At 37.2% G+C, this 17,778-nt stretch overlaps 1 protein-coding gene across 2 annotated transcripts in view; it reads right to left on the minus strand.

Annotated features, from left to right (window-relative positions):
- The window catches only part of SPAG6 (sperm associated antigen 6), a 74,043-nt gene extending 57,050 nt beyond the window's left edge, over nt 1–16,993 (minus strand). For both annotated transcript variants that reach the window (XM_057543794.1, XM_057543793.1), the window contains exons 1-2: nt 16,926–16,993; nt 16,751–16,846 (exon numbers count right to left, since the gene is read on the minus strand). In XM_057543794.1, coding sequence (XP_057399777.1) covers nt 16,751–16,846; nt 16,926–16,950 — 121 coding nt within the window. In that variant the 5' untranslated portion in view covers nt 16,951–16,993. The remainder of the gene's footprint in view (nt 1–16,750; nt 16,847–16,925) is intronic.
- Between the last annotated feature and the right edge of the window lie 785 nt (nt 16,994–17,778).

The raw sequence follows: 17,778 nt of genomic DNA on the forward strand, positions 1-17,778 counted from the left end.
TAGGAAGTAAGCCCTATTATCATGTCTATTTTACAGATGTGGAAATGGAGGCTGAGAAAGGTTAGGGAAATACTCACACAAGGGTGGAGCAAGGTTAGAAATTCAGACATTCTTTATTGATACTTACTAAATAAGTAATATGTATGGAAAATTGAGGAGGTGGGGAATAATGATTGCATTTGGGCCATTTTACTGGATACTTCCAACTCTGTATTAACTTTGCCTTACTATAAAATATGCAAAATAGTCAGCTGCTATTTGTGCTTTAATGATGGTGTTATAGTCGAAGATTACAAAAAAGGTAATGACAGAGAGTTCAAACTAGAACAAGTTTAGAAACTTGACTTTCTAAACTTAATTTACAGCAGGCTATTCAACTTGATGTTATTACATCTTTTCTTTAAAAACATACCCCAGTGACCTATAAAAGCAAATACATACTACCAATATTCTTTTATAATGTTATATCCAGAAACATGTGAAATAGAAATAAAAGGAAAACATTTACAATAACATTTAGGATTAGACCAAAATAAGATAAATAGTACTACCAAATAACATAAGCGGAGAATAATGATGCTTATCACAGAAACATTTAATGATGAGACCTGTGGCTTTTCGCAGTTCCCAATTTCCTTTAGTGATCATTTTTACGTCTAAGTTGGTTTGGTTAGATCATTTTACAGAAGGCCACCGTTGCAAGTCTGCACCCCACTCAGGCTGGTTAACTTTGCAGGCACACACAGTGTGCCTAGGCCCCTCCTCAGGCCTAGGCCACAGCTCATGTTAAACAAATCAGCATGTCCATGTGCGTAAGTGTTGTTTATATTATTCTCTATACTTTTTTATAGAGATGATTTCCGTAATATATCACAACAAAAAGTTTAATGCACAGAATAAGGTATTAGAATGACTACCAAACATTAACATGGGTTCCCTCTAGAAAGTTGAATCTAAAACAATTTGTTGATCTCTTCTTTGTAGTTGCTTTATTACTCAATTTAAGTTTTTTAACAGTGGTAAAATATATATAACATAAAAATTACCATTTTTACCATTTTGGGGTGTACAATTCAGAGGCATTAAATACATTTACAATGGTGTGCAATCATCACCACTAGCTATGAACCATTAGACTGCTTTCCACAGAGGCTACCTCATTTTACACTCCCACCGTCAAAGTACAAGTGTTTAAATTTCTCCCCATCCTCACCAACGCTTGTTATTTTTTTTTAGAATAACCATCCTAATAGGTTTGAAGTGGTATGTCCTTGTGGTTTGATTTTTATTTCCCTATCACTAGTGATGGCGAATGTCATTTTGTACATCTTCTTTGTTGAACTGTCCATTTAAGTCCTTTGCCCATTTTTTAATTGGGTTGGTTTTTTTGTTTTTGTTCTTGAGTATAACTTGATATTTTTTATAATGAATATGCACCATTTTAAATAAAACAAGTCAATACTCTAAAAAAGAAAAGCTAAATTTGTTAACATATATTTAAAGTTTCATAATAAATACATTAATGAGGATGCTCAGAATGGTTTTAAGAGAATCACAAATATGTTTCATGTTATTTTTCCCTGATGATTCCGGTATTTCCTTTTCTCCTCACTTGATATAATTATGTGAAGGCAGTGGCTTATTGTCTTTTGAAATATAAATGGAAAATCAATCCATACTGGGTTATTCAACCTAGAATTTTGAATTAGACTGCAAGAACTCTGAACTTTTATGTTATGAATTTGAAGAATTAATTTATCTGTCTGAGTTTATAATATTTCTTATTATATTATTATTTATTATTAGTTACTATATTTAGCTAACACACCACAAGTCTCCCAATGTTGGATATTTTCAGTTTGCCGTTTTAGCAATAATATATTTTACCCCCAAAGATGTATTTCACTTGTCCATATACTCAAAGGAATTTTCTGCTTTGTATATTTTCTCCTCCCTTTTTCTACTGCATCTGGCCCAGGAAAAATAAGGTCAATAAAATGACACACAATTCCTTTCCTTCTACTCCAGTATTCAAAATCAAAGTTAGACTTCTATGCAGATGCTTCTGCTCTATCATATTCCTTTGTTCAGAGAGTAAGAATTTTGAAAAATTTTAAATCTCTGAATCTATAAAAGTAAAAGCTAAAGTTTCTGTTTAAAATATCTGTTTAAATAAGGTCATTCTGGGGCTTCCCTGGCGGTCCAGTGGTTAAGACTTTGCCTTCCAATGCAGGGGGTGCGGGTTTGATCTCTGGTCGGGGAGCTAAGATGCCACGTGCCTCGCAGCCAAAAAACCAAAACATAACATAAGCAATATTGCAACAAATTCAATAAAGACTTTAAAAATGGTCCACATCAGCAACTAAGCCTGTGCGCCACAACTACTGAGCCCTCGCGCCACAACTACTGAGCCCTCGTGCCACAACTACTGAAGCCCGTGAGCCTAGAGCCCGTGCTCTGCAACAAGAGAAGCCACCGCAATGAGAAGCCCGCACACCACAACGAAGAGGAGCCCCTGCTCACTGCAACTAGAGAAAGCCCACACCCAGCAACGAAGACCCAATGCAGCCAAAAATAAATAAATACATACATACATTTATTTAAAAAAATAAATAAACAAAATAAAAATGGTTCACATCAAAAAAAATCTTTAAAAAAAAATAATAAGGTCATTCTTACTAGAGGAAATATTGCCCCAAATTTCTAGTCCTTGAATTGCCTCTTAGTGCTTCATAGTCCTCAATCCCCAGGGACATGTTTTTATCTCTTACATAGGCTAAGCATACTTTGTTATTCTAATTGCAGGTTTGTCCTAGATATACAGATAATGATGCAAAAGGAACTGAGGAAGGAAGGAAGGAAAGGAGGGAGGGAGGGAAGGAGGGAACGAGAAGCATATATAACATAAAAAAAATTTTCCTTACTTGTCTGTCCATTAGGAATTCATGGTGATTGATCCTTGGTGAGTGAATGCATGAAAATGTAGAGTCCATAAGTTTCAACAGTCTGAATTACCGCTACAATATCTTATAGACAAGGTCTCTAGTGAGCAGCTAATGACTCATTAGGGTCTCCACTGAAGGAGCCAACACGTACTAGCTAATATTGGGTTGGCCAAAAAGTTCGTTTGGGTTTTTCCATAACATCCTACAGAAAAACCCAAACAAACTTTTTGGCCAACCCAATATTATATCTAATAGTAAAAATTATTCCTGTATTATACTCTAATATCTATAAAACAATTCTGTTTTCTCTATACAAATTGATTAAATGGTGTGAAAATGTTTCTGAAATTTAACCTACAGGCTAAATCTTTACAATCTTCCCCACCCCCAACTTTATAGCTTTGAGTTTCTTTTCTGTATTTCTTGTTCCAGTGCCATACTGGAGACACTGCTTCTAATACTTACATTGTAATCCAGTTTTGCAAAAAACAAAAATAAAAACAACCTCGCTAATCCTACCCACCATCATTCATTCAAAAAATAGATCAAGGTTTACCGAGTGGCAAGAAATAGGACCTCATACATGAGTAAAGGCAGTTCATGCTCTCAAAAAACTAATAATCTAGTGGAAGAGATTATAGAATAGCCTCAAAATAATCACAACTCTTTCCCTTAATTCCTTTTAATACAACATAGGCCTAATCACTTTAATTTTGCATGCCAATTGTATATGTAAGTCAGGAAAAAAAGGTCAAACATTTCTAAAGACAAAAAAAAACTCATTCTCATATTATATGTGTATAATTTATATAGATATTACTTCAATCTGAGGTGTTTTATAAAGATATTTAACATCTCAACTTTGTTCCATTAAAAACAATTCTTTGGGTTCATTTAAGTCATAGTAAAGATTTCCGGTTGCCCTGGTTACTTTTTTGTTTTGTTTTGTTTTGTTTTAATTGTGGTAAAATATATATAGCATTAAATTGATCACTTTAACCATTTAAAGTGTACAATTCAGTGGCATTAAGTACAGCCATAATGTTGTGCAACCATCACTACTGTCATTTCCAGAACTTATTCATCATTCCTAACAGACACTCTATACCAATTAAACAATAACTCCCCATTTCCCCCTACCCCCAGCTTGTGATAGTTTCTATTCTGTTTTCTATCTCTATTATTTTGCCTATTTTAGATACTTCATATAAGTGGAATCATACAACATTTATTCTTTTTCATCTGGCTTCTTTCACTTAGCGTAATGTTTTTAAGGGTCATCTGTATTGCAGCATGTATCAAAATTTCATTCCTTTTTAAGACTGAATAATATTCCATTGTATATATATACATTTTGTTTGTCTATTCATGTGTTGATGGACATTTGGGTTGTTTCCACCTTTAGGTTATTGTGAATAATGCTGCTGTGAACAGTGGTGTACACATACCCATTTGAGTCCCTGCTTTCAATTCTTTTGAGTATATACGTGGGAGTGGAATTGCTGGACTAAATGATAATTCTATGCTTAACTTTTCGAGGAACCACCAAACTGTTTCCACAGTGATAGCACCCTTTTACATTCCCACCAGCAAATTACAAGAGTTCCAATTTCCCCACATCCTCACCAATATTTTGTTGTTGTTTATAACAGCCATCCTGATGGGTGTGAAGGGGTATCTCACTATGATCTGATTTGCATTTTCCAATGACTAGTGATATTGAGCTACTTTTCATGTGTTTATTGTCTATTTGTTTATCTTCTTTGAAGAAATATAATTGATTTAAATCTTCTGCACATCTTTGAAGTGGATATTTTGTTGGTGGTGGTTATAGTTCTTTATATATTCTAAATATTAAGCTCTTATCAAATATATGCTTTGCAAACATTTTCTCCCATTCTGTGAGCTGTCTTTTCACTCTCTTGATAGTGTACTTTGAGGCCCCTCCTTGTTTTTTTAGACTTAAAATGAATATTTTTTACTTTCCAATTTTATTCAAAATTATCACAAACATAAAATACGTTAAAGACTTGTTATAAATTTTACAAAGCTTTAAAATTTTTAACTCAAACAATATGTTTTATTTTAATCTAAAACTACTTTCCATGTATCCATTTACTATGAAACTGCTACTACAGTTCATTCAAGTTTTGGAAGAAGTGATTTCTGCATACAGTTAACCAATACTCAGCAAAGGATTCACCCTTAACCATCAACGTTACTCAGGCATTCTGTTGGGGCCCAATTAAAATATGAAAGAAACTTCGTGCTTTAGAAATAGAAGGAATCTTGCCCTACTTGATACATGACTGCCTATGCTGAGAGACAACAGACTGAGGCGGTTAACAGCATGTATCTGGAGGGAGATTGTTTGGGTTCAAATCTGGGCTCTGCCACTTCCTGGCTGTGGGGCCTCAGCGAGATTACTTAACCACTCTGTGTCTCAGTTTCCTCATTTGTAAAATGGTGACAAATTCTAGGACCACCTTATAAAGCTGTTGTGAGAATTAAAATGAGCTAAAATTTCTAAAGTGCTAGGAAGATTAGCTAGGACAAAATAAACACCAGTTGGATGCTTGATAAATAAAAGTGCTCTACAGGAATCAATTCCCTATGCTGACCATATTTTTCATCAACATTTTATTATTATTAACATAGATGACTCATTAATCAATCAGTACCTTACACTGTAATGGAGAAATATTTAAGGTCGCACGGCCCCACAAATTGAGCCTTTTCTACGATGTATTTTAGAATTACTATGGAATGAATAGCTCATTCACCATTCATTTAAGAAATATTAAGAACCTACAAGGTGTTAAAACACAATGGTCCCTGACCTCAAGGAACTCATAAAGGGGTCATGAGAGATAAACAACACTTTATGATGTGTGCAACTAAAGGAGTAGAGGATGCTTTGCAAAAACACAGTAGAGCATCTAACCCAGGCTTTGAGGGACAGAGGGAAGGTGTAAAGGCTAACTGACATCTAAATTGAGATCTGAAGGCTCTCAGGCAGATTGTCTGCTGAAAACATTGAAGGCGTAGGGATTGGAGAGAACTCCAACCAGAAGAAACTGTATAAATGAAGCCCAGAACCAAAAAGAGTTTGATATGATGACAAAACTGAGAATACAGTTTGACTTTAGTACAAGAGAGAAGAGAGGAGAGAGGAGTTGGAGAAAGAAGGCTGAGATTAACAGAGACAAAAGTCCTGAAGGGTCCAATGAACTGTTTTAAGTATTCTAAATTTAATCTAAGCATTAATGTCAGTGCAGTGACAGATCAGATTTGCACTCTGTAAAGAAGGACCACTCTGATTACACTGGGGAGAAAGGATGAAAAGAGAGAAGACCACTTAGGAAGCTATTATAGGAACCTAGGCCAGATGTGAAGATAGCCTGTAGTATAGTAACGGCAAAAGGGAAAGAGAAAAGTGAAAGGTCTAAGGAGATATTTAAAAGGCAAACTGATTATTGTGAAGAAGACGGAGGAATCACCGATACTTCCCAGTTTCTGGCTTGGACAAGGGATGCATGATTGTTGCAGACTGTTGAAGAAGCCATGATAAATCTATACTGGTCTGAAACGTAAAGTGGGAGGGGTGACGCGGCAAGGGGTAAAGCTGGAGAGGTTGGTTGGGGCCAGATAAATTTAGCTATAGGTTAAATGAAGATTTCTGTGATGTTGTTCTAAGAGAAATGGGAAGCTATGGGGAGCTTTATTGTTTGCACTACTCATTCTCAGGGAAGTAAATAAATGAAAATGAAGACTCTGAATAATTCCCAGGCCCACCATGTATGGCTGGGCAGGCTGCATACTGCACAAATCCAGGGGAGGCCATTCACATAGATCATGATATAAATGGCACTCCCAAAGTTGTGCAAAGCACAGTAGCCATCCTTGATATTTACGTGGTTCTCTATTTTATGTGAATAAATATCTTACCTCCTCAGTATAATAATGAACATCTCTAGAGCAGTGCTTATGTTTTACACTTTTCTTCTATTTCTCAAATTACCTAGCACAGTTCTGAACGCACATCTAACTCTTATTGAAACACTTTGTGGTCTTGACTCTAGATACCACTATTCACTTGGATTTTTACTATTACAAGCACTACCTACTCTCCTATCACAGAGTAATTCCAATTACACTCATCAGCTTTACTCTGATTTTAGTTTTTTTATTTCTATAACAAGTTATTACATTTACATGTCTATATTTTTACTAAATCAAGTTTTATGACACTGATGAGTTTTAAAGCATGTTCTCGTTTTCCTTAACTGGTCATTTTTCACTTGAAAATATTTGTGTTCCTCCCTTGCTTTTCTTTAGAGAAGAATTTTCAGGCCTTGATTTGATTTCTTTCATCCTCTATGATTATATACCTCTGGCCACTATTCCTTCATTTGATTAAGAATTAGTAAATTTTGTTATCACATATCTATTTGTCTTGCTTTCTGTGAAACACTTTTTCACTGCCATAACTATAAAGTCAATTATGATTTTAGGTGTTATATCCCTTACAACACACAAAGAGCCTTATCATTTATTTAAATGGTCAGAATGAATCACAAAATGTATATATAGTCTTTTTTACATAAAATTCAATTGTAATCATAAATGATTCAAGAAACTCTTATGATCAAGAGTAATATATTTTCTCCTTTTAAATTTATTCTCATTAACTGTAGTATCCTCTGAATTTTGTTTGGTGATTCACTGTCAATTCAGTCATTTGTGAGTGAAGGACTACCACACCTGACATGTCACTGTTGAGTGGGGAGGGGTGAGAGGAAGATGAGACAGAGATCACTGACCCTCTCACTGGCAGCCAGCAACTCTTCTAAGAGGGCAAGGAAGCACAGTATGTATTCACTTATTTAACATATACTTCTAGAGCATCACCAGGCACTCCTCTAAAAAAATCTACAAATATTAACCCATTAATCCTCATTAAAATCCTACTAGGTAGATGCTATTTATAGCTTGGGAGTCTATGCCCTCCTATTTCTCCAATGTCTCAGTCAGCCCATTTACCAATGAAAACTGGCCTCTGTGCTAGGTTTAGAACGCATACCATCTGTTGAATTCACATGATTCTGCCATTAACGTTACTGTGTCTCTTCCATGATTACTGTATTAAACCTAAATTCCATTGATTTGTCCAGTGCAACTGTGACTCTTGACTAGGTCACTGCCACCACCGTCTATATGTGAGATTTATACTGAGTGAGTATGTAGAGCATAAAAGTTATGGCAAGTTCAATTTACATGACACTTCAGATAAAAATGATTAGAACTTAAGTGTTTATAGTTACGTGAAGAAATATAAAATGGGCTTTTAACATAGTTTTCAAATGAACATGTAAGTTCCACATATCCAAGCCTTTATTTTCATTTCAGATCTCTCTCCTGAGCCCCAGAGCCCTATCTATCCAAACTGCTTACCAGAGTCACTGGCACATAGATCTCCCAGACACACTTCAACCTCAGCACTGTTACAGAGTGAAATCTCCATTTCCCTGTGCTGTTTGTATCCCTTCTCCATTAATGAAGAGTGCTAATTTGCCTAAGTAACCAGAAGCCTTGGCGTCATTTTGTTTGTTTGTTTGTTTGTTTCTAAAAGTCATTTTATTGTGAAAGCATGAAGGACTGCCTTTCATCAGGCAACAAGTTTGCCATTCCAAAGCTGTTTCAACATTTATTGAGTGCCATTTATTGAGTGGACCCTCTGCCAGTTGGAGGGCTGTAACAATTTTTAAAAACAATTTTATTGAACTATACTTAATTTATAATGTCATGTTAGTTTCTAGTATACAGCAAACTGATTCAGATATGTGTATGTGTGTGTGTGTGTGTGTGTGTGTGTGTGTGTGTGTGTGTGTATCCCTGTGCTATACAGTAGGACCTTGTTGTTTATCTATTTTATATATAGTAGTTTGTGTCTGTTAATCCCAAACTCCTAATTTATCCCTCCTCCACCCTCTTTCCTCTTTGGTAACCATAAATTTGTTTTCTATGTCTGTGAGTCTGTTTCTGTTTTGTAGTTTGGTAAATGAGTTCATTTGTATCGTATTTTAGATTCCACATATAAGTGGTATCATATGGTATTTGTCTTTCTGTCTGGCTTACTTCACTTAGTATGATAATCTCCAGGTCCATCCATGTTGCTGCAAATGGCATTATTTCATTCTTTTTTTATGCCTGAGTAATATTCCATTGTATATATATACCACATCTTCTTTATCCATTCATCTGTCTATGGACATTTAGGTTGCTTCTATGTGTTGGCTACTGTGAATAATGCTGCTATGAACACTAGGGTACATGTATCTTTTCGAATTAGAGTTTTCCTTGGAGTCATTTTGAACTCCTCTCTCCCCTCACCTGCCCCTGCCAGCCCCCTACTACTAAGTCACAAGTCTGGCAGATCTCTTATCCAGCATGACTGCTATAGCAAAAATGGATACCTGGTCTTCCCGATCCTGTTTCAATCCCCTCCAATCTATTCTCCACACTACTGTGAAAATCATCTCCCTAAAACACAAATGAATCCCTCCATCCCTCTAGTTAAAACCTTTCAATGGCTTTCTATCAATTTTAGGATAAATCCGAACTTCAGATGAGGTCCTTCATAATTAGGGCTGTTTTCCTCTCCAGCCACTGACTTGCCTCTCTCTTGTCCTATTAACCCAAGAAGTTCCAGCCATGCCTAAACATCTGCCTTTTCTATCAAGTACCATCTTTTCTCTTGCCTATTTGCCTTTACACATAATGTTCCCTCTACCCAAATGCAGTTCTCCTCTCCCATTTCTTCGTCTAGCTAACTCCTAAGAAATTCAGCACAGATAACACCTCCTCCTAAAAGCCTCCCATGACCAGCACCCCTCATTCCTAAAACTTGGTTAGGTTACCCTTCATATGTGTTCCATATGTCTATATATCAGACACTTATCAAAAAGTATGTATTTATATATCTCTCCATTAGCAAATAAGCTCCTTAAGGGCAGAGTCTATGCCTGCTATTTTTGCATGATCAGCATCTAAGCATGCATCTGGCACTTGGACACTCAGTAAATGTTTGTTGAATGATGAACGAACAAACTCTGAAAATTAATGTGCAATTTTCTCTTTTTAGGTAAATTTTAGTTAAAATAACAAAATGGATAACATGTGTTCATAGTTCTTTTTTTAGGTACACGAGGTCAGGTACATAAGTGTCATCATCATAAATTCATAAAGCTTTAAGGAACTCAAATGGGTCATTTAAACTATCCCCTCACCTAAAACCACCCCACATACATATAATTCTATTTTAATTTAAAGTCTTCTAGAGAGCTGCAAATTTTAAATTAGTTCTGTCTTCTTCTGTCAATGTGTTTTCTCTTTTACAATATATACCTATTACACCCATCTTCCTGGAGAAGATTAGAATGTTTAGGAATGGGGTCAGTATAGAGAATAAAGAGGACAGTTCTAAAAGGACTGTCTGCTCCAAGAGGTTTCATGGGTAATATTTGAAGAAGAAACTTTTGAAAGGCAATCACAGTTCAAAAATCTATCTTCAGATGAAATTCTTTGCTTTAATCATACTCTACCTAGTTTACTTTTTTTTGAGATAGTTTACTCTAAAAGATATGGATACAAAGATAATAATTAAGAGCCATGGAGTAGAGACGGGGGCTGGTTATTTTTTAAATCAGAAATATAGTGATAGTTGCTACAGCTGAACTCTGAACATAGCACTGAGTTTTGTGGCAGCAAAAGTAGAACGAGAACCACTTTGTGAAATAAAAGGAAGCAGGAACAAATTTTTTTTTTCCTGAAATCATACCTAGGCCTGGCTTGAAACATAATAGTTAATAAAAGATTGGTTGAATAAAAGAGTATATCTTTGTATTAAAAAATTTAACAGCAAAATGGACATCTTCAATGATAGGTTTTTAAAGTTATGGGAAAGTCTAAGTATCTATTTTTAAATAAGCCCTCAAAAAAAAAAAGAGGGACTTTTAGAATTATTAGACTAATTCTACGAAGACATTTTTATAGAAAACTAATGTAATCTAGTTTACTTACATAATATAATAGTGATTCTAACTTGACACAGAGATACAACTTAGAATATATGGAAAAGTGGAGAGAGATCATTTCCTTTGGAGACACATGCACACATACACAAGCACAAATATCATTTGTTTTCACCTAGATTTTTAACAGAACTTGAATAAACAATAAATTTAAAATTGAGCCACCCTTATAATAGAAAACTGGGGTGTATGGCAAAACCAATACTTCACTTTGAAAATTAGGGAAGTCTGACTTGTGTTCAAATGGGCCATTCCACCCACTACAAGACAAGGCCAATTTGTTTTCTCAAGGTATGGCCCTGGATTTCTCCTAGGGCCAGTAAATCTACTCAGTAGAAATCCCAAAGTTCTGCCCCCAATGAACATGGAAGAAAAGCCCTTCACACCAAGTGTGATTAAATAAAGAACAAAGGGAAGTGTTGAGTATGCATTCACATCAACCAACCAACAAATATCAAGGGCCTCCCTCTTCACTGTACTCTACCTCAAATGTTCTCAAAAGACCCAGGAGAGCAGGCAGGCAATCACAGGGCAGCTGGCCTCCCTGGGCCCTGACGAAGTCTCCTGGGCACTCTTCCTGATAACAGGAGGTCTCAGTCCAACAACTCTCTCAAGTACTCTATTGGTTCTCAACTTCCAGTGGATTACACACTTTCCCCAGGTGATTTTAAAGAGCTTCTGGTTTGATAAGACTTTCCTTAGAAGCCAGAGGAAACCAAAAAGTCTTCTAGAGCTCTGAGGCCAGTTTAAGCCCTAAATACAACTTCCACTCCCTCAAACCTCCAGGTATTTACCAATTAAAGTTAGTTCTCTGCATCTGGGCCTCCACTCAAGATCCCATAATGGTCCTCAACGAGACCTCAAAAGCAGTTATGCACAATTACTGGACAGTCATTGGTACCCAAAGGCCTAAATAGATGACTTGTTTTAACAGTTAACACTGAGGCTTATCTGGAACTCCTAGAACATCTAGGAATAGTTTCCTGATACCTCTGAGGTAACACCGAAAGAGCACAAGGTCAGACAGCAATTAAGAAAAAGGTCCTAGTCCCAGTTTGGCCACTAACTCACTTTGTGATGAGGGCAATTATCCAATCTTCTTTGGGCTTTAACCACAGTGAAGAAGATACCTACTCTACTTACCTGAGCTGTTATAAGAATCTAATCTTCTAAGAGATGTGAAAACACTTAGAAAAATAATTACTCCTTCCTTCATTCTATTTAAACATGTTGAACATCTGCTCTATGCTAAGCATTATGCTAGGCATGAAATTTACATCTCGTAGAGAAAGCAGAAACTAAACCATTACAGTTGTGATAAGGACTATGAAAGAGAAATATTAGAAGCAGGGAAAGATAAATCAATAAACTCAACCCGCTGGGAGGGCTCAAGGAAGGTTTCCCTGAGGAATCAACATCTAAGCAGAGCCATAAAGAATGAGTAGGAATTAATCAGGCAAAGAAGTGTAGGAAAAGGTTCTAGTAGTCAGAGAAGCAAAGGTCTTGAAAAAACATTCAACAAATGTAAAGTGCTTTTAGGAAACACTTAAATAACTTTTCAAAAACATTTAATCTGTGACATTAAAATGTAACCCCACAATCTGCCATTTCAAAAACCCACTCTTACAGGTTTATCTACAGCTTGGATTTTTCTTTTTAGTCATCAAACTTTTCCTAAGAAAACAGTGAGATCCCAGCCCTGGTTGCATTATTTTCTACTTATGTACCAATGCTTAGATAACAAAACAGATAAATGTCCATGTAGAAACAACGATTTGGGACACAGAATAAAATTCTGAAAAATCTTGTTTTTAGGATATATTGGTAGGTGCATAAAAATTCAGAATTTTTATAGTTCCCTGGAACATTTTCCACTTAAGTATATGAAAAGAAAGAAAGAAAGAAAGAAAAACAAAAGCCCTCTATCCCTACCCTATCCTTAAAAAAAAAAAGTCAGTGCTTTGAGTTAATTATCGTACATTCAGAACTATAAGACTCCTTTTATATTGGCAAATACATCAAATTTAAAGGGCATAATTCGTTAAGTTTTCTGAAGTTGCTTTACTAATTATCTTTTCAGTTCTAATATCCTTTGGAACAACAGTTTTTGTAGGAGAATCATGGTATTGTACATGTACCTCCCAGGATGTGTTTTAAATACATTATAAATATTTACTACAGGCTTTTCCTTCTCATAGCAAATTGAAGTTCTAGATCATTAATACGAAGATTTTCCCCCTGCCCAAGACACATGCAATTTAAAATCATTTTATGTCAACATATATTACTTATTTTCTTGAATTATGAACCAAATAAATTGCCTCAATTTGCAAATTAGCTTCATACAGGTGCATATTTAAAGAGATAGGCAAACTTTTCTATTCCTACTCTTCTGAAAATGTGCATAACTATGATTTGCCATGTTTACTGTTTGGCTATATATAGGTTACAAGCAAAATATTACAAAGTATTATTTTAAACTTTACCCCCACTTTTCTTATATAAATAGCTGCTTCAGAAGAAGTTTATTTCGTGCAGCTAAGCAGTTTAAAAATCATGTTCTTTGGGCCTTTACTGGCTTATTTTAAAAGACCTTCTAAACAACCAAAGAGTGGCCTGGTACTCCAATATACCACAAAACACCTTTCTTATATTTTATAATTAAACAACCACCACCAATTGCTGAAATTCCACAATTGGTACAACGATGTATTATCACTACCATTGAAGTCATGTGTTATTATTCATAGAGGGGAAGTATCCAAATTCATTTTTAAATAGCTACAAGATGTAATGGCCCAAACATACAGGGTTTGAGGGAGCATAAAGAGATTTTATAACAGACATTAAACTTTCTAATCTTTTCATGTATGTCCTTTTGATTTAGAAGGAACAAAATCTCAATGAGGAAAAAAGAAACTCTAGGTTATAGACACATTGTACACAGTTCTTTCTAGTAACAATTTTGATTGGAACTCAAACTTATTTTTGTCCAAATACTCTGAAGAAGATATCTTGCAACACTGTTTTATAATTACTTTGGACATATTTAATAGAGCAGATTCTCTCATTAGCACATCAAAAACACAATGAGAAAGATCAGAGATTTTAAATGAAATAAAACTTCATTGATAACTTTTACCTTTAAGATTCCTTTCACACTGAATGAATTTTTAAAAAATTCTAAACCAGTGAACTACTGATTTATCATGATACCTATATGGAAACTTTTTTTCACATTATTTTGGATCCATGATACATATTTATTTAAACAGTTTATTAGGGGAGACAAGTGGGAAAATAAAACAAAACCCTCCCAGGTATGCAGACAGTATGTCAAAGTCAGGAATAAAATGCACTGGTATCTTATGCTACCAAAATGAAGTCACTTGACTGAAAAAAAAAAAAAAGCTTGATCAAAATATATACTTTATGTACAAATATTGTGGCTCATTCAAAAGCATTTTTAAATCCATGGTGATGTTTTAAAAATAAATCATTTAAATGGTTAAGTTGACTATTAAGAGAAGTCTTCATAACAAAGCTTACAGGGTTTTTTTAAATTAAAAGAATAAATATATTAGAATACTCATCTCTCCCTATTTAAAGTTATTAAAGGGGTGCTTAAGTTGAATTTAGATAACGTGAAATACATTAAAATAAGCTCCTCAGGGGAAAGAAAAATCTTACCATTCCATCAAGATATTAGTCAAGTGCAGATAACTTCAAAACATTAAGTTATATTCCTTTTGTATTCCATTCCTTCATAAGCCAGACCATAAGTGGAAATAGGTGGCTATTTAAGAATGCCATATCTAAGTCACTTATACTTTGGTGATGACTTAGCCTGTTTGGATTGATTAAATTCCACAATATATTCTACATTGTATACTTATGGGAAGAGATAATCTGTCACTATTATGCTAAAACATGATATTCTGTATCTTAAGAGTTATCTGTACATCCATATTTCAGTATCAAATTTATAAAAGAATGTCAATCATTTTCCCTTTTTAAGAAATCATGTTTTAGTTTAGCTGCATACATACTGTCCAGAAAATTAAATATTTGTAAATAGCAAGTGTCCATTCACAAAGGCCACTGAGTAGGACTGAAAGGGAAAAAAAATCCAAAAATAAGCCCATTCAAAAAATGTAATATGCTCTAATGAAGTTAACATGGTCAGTACATATGAAACACTGTGTGTCCAGCACTGTTCTGGGCACTTTGAGGAGTATACGTGCATGCACACAAGCACACACACACGTGCAGAAGAAAGAAGACGAATTCACATGAAACAACTGTAGAGCTAAAGACTATCAACTCTGAAATTTTCAAAATGGAGAACAGATTAGTGGTTGCCCAGGGTTAGGAACAAGAGGGAGGTAGGTGTGGCTATAAAAAGGCATCACAAGGGATCCTTGTGGTGATGAAAGTAGTATCTTGACAACAGTGGTGATGGATACACACGGTATAAAATTGTATAGAACTAAACACACACATACACTTAAAGTACAAGGAAAACTGAAAAAAAAACTGATGGATTTTTATCAATGTCAATATTCTGGTTGTGATATACTACAGTTTTGAGGTACATTAGCTCTCTATATTATTTCTTACCACAGCATGTAAATCTACAATTATCTCAAAATTAAGTTTTTTAAAATGATTACAAAATACTCTTTCTCTATTCTAAATACATCCGCCTCCCAAAATAAAAACATGCAATAATAAACACCAGAATCCCTCCCAGTGACAAAAGAAATTGCCAGCTAGGTGCAGTAGTAATTCCCCTCAAAGAAACCCAGAGTAAACATTATGTCTAAACATTCTTGCCCTGAAAATATGTTCTGAATTTTCTTCAAATCCGTGTTAATTTAATGAGTTTTAAAGATCATATCCCATAAATTGAAGATTTCTCATGACACAGCAGCAATAAAATTCTACCTTCAGATGGTGGTGGAATCATCCTTAATCAGAGACAGAGACAGAGTGGGGGGGGGTGTACCACCATTTTCTTCTCTGTTTATGTTAAAAGATAAGAAGCAAATCACACACACAGGCACACACTCTTCCTCTCCTTGTAGAGTCTACATGAGTTCGGATCGAGACGTGTAATAAGAGCACCATAAGGATTTCTCAAAGCTAGGTCTCTGCCTACTTGGAACCTCTCGGAAAATATTCAAGCATATCTTTGCTCTTTCGCTAATGCAAGACAAGAAATAACGGGTCAACTGCTCTGGAATTCCTTTGGTGTGAGAAAGTCAAGTCGAAGGTGATCAAAACAGGGCATTCGGATAAAATGGGTCTGATTAGGGTAGACTCAGACAACCTGACATGTGCTTGGTTGCGATAAAGATGGAAATAGGGACGTCGGGTCCCTCTCACACCAATCTGGAAACATGACCCGCTGAAGAGACCGAACGCTTCTACAGCCTCCGCGGTGGGTTGGAGGAATTTAGGGACGCTGTCCTCCCGTCCCCATCCTGCCGCTCCCCAACAGCTCAGCCGGCTGGGGAGCGGGGCGACGGGGACCCGGGGCGAGGCGAAGCCAGGGGACACTGGGCGACGAGGGGTCGGGGATACGGGGTGAGGGGCGAGGCAGGGCCAAGGACCCAGGGAGACTAGGAATGGAGATGCGGGGCGAAGCCGGGGCAGCAAGGGACGCGGGGTCGGGGCGCGGGGCGACGCGAGTGCGAGGTGAGGGCTCACCCGCGTTTTGCAGCGTCTCGATGTTCTGCGGTCTGGTCGCCAGCTCCGCCACCATCTGCACGAATTGGGTCCGGGCTTTCTGGTACTGCTCGAACACTGCGGGGAGAGACACGCTGGAGCGCGCTGCCCGCGGCCCCCGGGCCCCGCCGCCCCCCGTCGGGGCGCCCGGACCTACCTTGCAGCACCTGCCTCTGACTCATGGCGCCCTCGCCACCAGCTCGGCGGCGCCCGGCTCGTCCGCGCCCGGCCTGCGAGTCCGCGGAGGGGTCGACCGCGGCGACCGCTCGGACTCCGACGGGAGCCAGGTCTCTCTGTGTACCCGCGTCTCCCGGGCAACCGACCGGAACCGGAACGCGGCCCTCTCGCGGCAACGGCGGTCCCGGGCGTGACGTCAGGGCGCGGTGCTCGGGTGCCCCGTGCGCGGTCGGCGTCCACCAAGGAGCTCAGCCTGTGCGACTTCCCCGACGTGCGGAGCTCGCCCGGCGGCCGGGGGAGCCGTGCGCCGTCGAGGGTCACACCCTATGGGCACAGGCGTCCGCCAGGAGGTCAGGGAGTTTCACAGACCGAACCCGGAGGGAGCCCCACGCGCCCAGGAACCCGGTCCAAGTGCGGCGAGACAAGCAAAGTGCTGCGATGGAGTCGCCTGGGCTTCGACGGTCGAGAAAAATCTCACATAGGACACTGTGTAATCTGATAAATACATTACTGTCAGTACAACCTTAAAGTCAAATGTTTTCCCCTTTAGTCCAGCTTTTATATACCCGGCATTTCAGGTTTCAGGATTCCTGGAGGGTCAAGACAACTATGTTCATACACTTAATTATACTGTATTGAAAACATTTAATAAGCACTCCTAGAGATTCAGTGAGAAAAGCAGACGAGGAAACAATATGATAAACGTCCTGTCTTCCTTGACTTTCTCCAAATTACTACCAACTTTGCTGTTTCCTCACTTTCATGTGATTTTTAAACATGTTATCTTCGTCTTTTAAATTTAGGCTTCATTCTGTTGCTGAAGGACATTTCCA

The sequence above is a fragment of the Balaenoptera acutorostrata genome, chromosome 3, assembly GCF_949987535.1.
Source record: "Balaenoptera acutorostrata chromosome 3, mBalAcu1.1, whole genome shotgun sequence".
NCBI classification, from domain to species: domain Eukaryota; kingdom Metazoa; phylum Chordata; class Mammalia; order Artiodactyla; family Balaenopteridae; genus Balaenoptera; species Balaenoptera acutorostrata.